The 3204-nt window shown below is 48.4% G+C and overlaps 1 protein-coding gene across 1 annotated transcript; it reads right to left on the bottom strand.

Annotated features, from left to right (window-relative positions):
- Positions 1 to 902: 902 nt before the first annotated feature.
- Positions 903 to 2956, bottom strand: LOC119348452 (NAC domain-containing protein 89-like). Its single transcript, XM_037616554.1, has 3 exons — positions 2694 to 2956; positions 1955 to 2229; positions 903 to 1871 (listed from the first exon to the last, which is right to left on the bottom strand). Exons 1-3 carry the CDS (start codon positions 2884 to 2886, stop codon positions 1065 to 1067), a joined length of 1275 nt encoding a protein of 424 aa, XP_037472451.1. The 5' UTR covers positions 2887 to 2956; the 3' UTR covers positions 903 to 1064.
- Between the last annotated feature and the right edge of the window lie 248 nt (positions 2957 to 3204).

Here is a 3204-nt window from a genome sequence, read left to right as displayed (position 1 = left end):
TGTTAGACTGTATATACGTAGCCTCTGTATTGTAACGTTGTATTGTACCCCTTGGGTACCTCTATATAATGAGATAGCCACACCCCGGTTAGGGGTGTCGTGCAGTTCCCAAAATATCTTGTTTTACAATGCCTTGTTGTAGCCCACCATACTGCACCATGGCATGCCGCGCGCGTACAACCATGGCTTCCAAGGGAGCTCGATCTCTCCCTCGTCTTATAGAAGAAGAAGATGAAGTTGCTTGAGCCGCGTGCACGACGACGGGTGGGACGCGTAGCCGACGTCTCCGTCTCCGTTCCTTTTCTTTGGAACTAGCTAGCTAGAGTCTTTTCTTCATTCTTTTTTCTTTGCAACCAAGGCTTCCTAGCTAGCTAGAGTAGATGTTTTTTTAACATAGTACAAATTCTGACGTTCATACATTCGCACATACACTACCCTATAAACACATGCAGACACATCCTAATCATATGAGCACCTCCGAAAAACTGACCCGGCACATCATTGCTAGACAAATCAGATTCAAATTGAATAAACATAAAAGGTGAAAGTTGATGGTGTGAGCTCATATGTAGGCCCAACAATCTTCACAAATAAACAAATGCACTTTTATCCGTATATGATAGTTGCAATTTAAAAAAAAAGGATAAATACAATTAGTGGACAGGCTCCAAGTAAGAGGAAGAGGGAGATTTGAGAGTGGGTGGGCTTGGTCGGCCCCACCTAAGGAGGAGATGGCAGTCCGAGGACGATGAGGAGGGTGTTGACGGTGACGGTGAAGAAATTGAAGGATATGCTTTAGCGGATGCATATTCTACATTCTAAACTAGAGATGACGACCTTGATATATACGCTTTCTGTATTCTTCACATCTCAATTTCTATTAACAGGGAGAGTACTCTCAAGAGAATTCTTAAAGTGAAGAGACCTCAACGTTTACATATACAAATGACTCTAGAATTTGTTGTCTAAACATAAAAGGGAAAATACAACAACATATCACTCAACAATCAACCCATGTATAGATAATGGAGTAGGAGTCATCTCATCGCCCAAGATGAACTATATTAAGGAATCATCCCCATATCATCGCTAGTGTACAAGAAGTCGTCGAAGGGGGACTGCGTCCATGAGTTATTCTCTTCCGCGAGGTAATTGGTGAACCAGGAGTGTCCAGAGTTGTCCCCATCCACGCTGGTGCCGCCGGTCATAGGCTGCATCGCTTCTTGGTCCTTGTTGGCCCTATCAGCGAGAATCTGCATCTCTCCATTGCCCGTGTCGTCACCATCGGTGAGGAACTGCTTCTCTCCCTCATCGGTGTCAACACCATCGACCTCAGACTCGATCTGTATGGGATTCTGGTATGTGCCCAATGCACCGAACGCGAACTGCATCAGATCCTTGTTCGCGTTGGCAGCATCGGACTCGGACACGACATGTATGGGATCCATGTCTGTGCCAACACCTCCGAGGACGGACTGCATGAAATCATTCTCCATGCTGGCACCATCGGGCTCAGCCTGGACCTGTATGGGATCCTTGCCTGTCCCGATTCCGTCGAGCATAGACTGCATGACATCCTGGACCGAGTCGCCGCCGCCAAGCATGAACTTGTTCAGATCCATGTTCGGGCTGGTGCTGCAGGACCCGTACTCCATCATAACCTTGTCCATCTTGACACCACCAAGCATGAAATGCTTCGGATCCTGGCCTGAGTCGGCGTCGCCACACACATACTCCATCCGATCCTTGCCTATGTTGATGACGCCGGGCACGAATTGCATTAGATCCTCGTCTGTGTCGACATCACCGGACGCATTCGTCGACGGGGACGCCATGTTCTTGTTGAAGACCCGACACAACGCGTATGTGTCCTGAACAAATCAATCATGCAAGTGTATGTGAGGCGTGGAGCTCAATTACTATATCAACAAAAGAAGAAGAAAAATGAAGATACCTGTATGTGGTGGCCGTGGAGACGGTACTCGTGCATGACCAAGTCGGTCCGTGTGCCGCTAGGTGCTTTGCCGATGTGGAACACAAGCGTCTTCTTCATGTCGACGACGATGCCCTTGTGCATTACGGGGCGGTCCTTCCCGGTGGACTTCCAGAACCCTCTGGGCGTCGCCCGTTCCATGCGAAGCCCGGTTGGGTACTTCCGCCCCCTCGGCGCGAACAAGTACCACTCAACTTTGGCCCCAGGGTCGCTTGTGCTCGGTGAGAATGATTTGCCTGTGCGCGCATGCATGCAGGTGAAAACACATGGAACATAAGTCAATTGACAACATATACTAGTTGACTTGGAAAGAAAACTCAACTTAATCGCTGCTAGTAGCTAGTAAAATGTAAAAGGAAATCAAGTCAATTTTCATATATACTGTACTGCGGTGATCTTCCGTGCAAAACAGGCCTAAATTCAACTGATGCGATTTCTCTTTTTGTGTGAGGTGTAACTGCTGCATCGGTTGATGCCGAGGCAGGGGGTTTTAACCTCCTTTTTTTTTAAAAAAGGAGCGAATACAAAAAATTGGCCCTTAGGTTTGTTTGTTATGACAAAATTGGTGATCCAAAATGGTGAAAAACATCATGAAAATCAAGTTAACACCGCAGCGATCTCTTTCTTAATTGTACTGATCGGTTTACACGAATGTGTCTGATTTGAAACAGGTGACCTCCGTATATATATATATATATACCTGGTAGGTGGTGGGGTTGGAGCTTGTAGAGGTCCACCTCCGGGATGAAGCAGCCGCCGTGTCCCAGGACCTTGCGCCGGAGGTAGAAGCTGACAAGCTCCTGATCGGTGGGGTGGAAGCGAAAGCCCGGCCGGAGATGAGAGAAGGCGCCGTCCATCTCCGCCGTGGCCGCCGGTACTGTCACGTACGCCATGGCTGCCGGTCACTCTCCTCAGGCGATGGATCCGCGCGCCTCGTGCACCGACTGCGGGAAAACAAGTGAAGATGTGAGCACGCAACGTAGCGACGGAAATGGAATGGATGAGAGCAGTGACGCGGAATCCATTACAAACTTACAACAAGAGAGAGAGTGTGTGTGTTTTAGTGGGTTCTTGGTGGAATGCTTGCTTGGCAGCCAGCCGAAATAAGTAGTACTGGGGACGACATTTTCCGTCAGCATGGCCCTCTTATAATAATATATCGCCCGCCGGTTGCCTGTGGAATTGCCCTCTTCTAATACGTCACCATGGGC

Source organism: Triticum dicoccoides, unplaced genomic scaffold (genome assembly GCF_002162155.2).
Source record: "Triticum dicoccoides isolate Atlit2015 ecotype Zavitan unplaced genomic scaffold, WEW_v2.0 scaffold92745, whole genome shotgun sequence".
Taxonomy (NCBI): domain Eukaryota; kingdom Viridiplantae; phylum Streptophyta; class Magnoliopsida; order Poales; family Poaceae; genus Triticum; species Triticum dicoccoides.
Note: the sequence above shows the minus strand (reverse complement) of the source record. Positions and strands in the feature narration are given on the sequence as shown.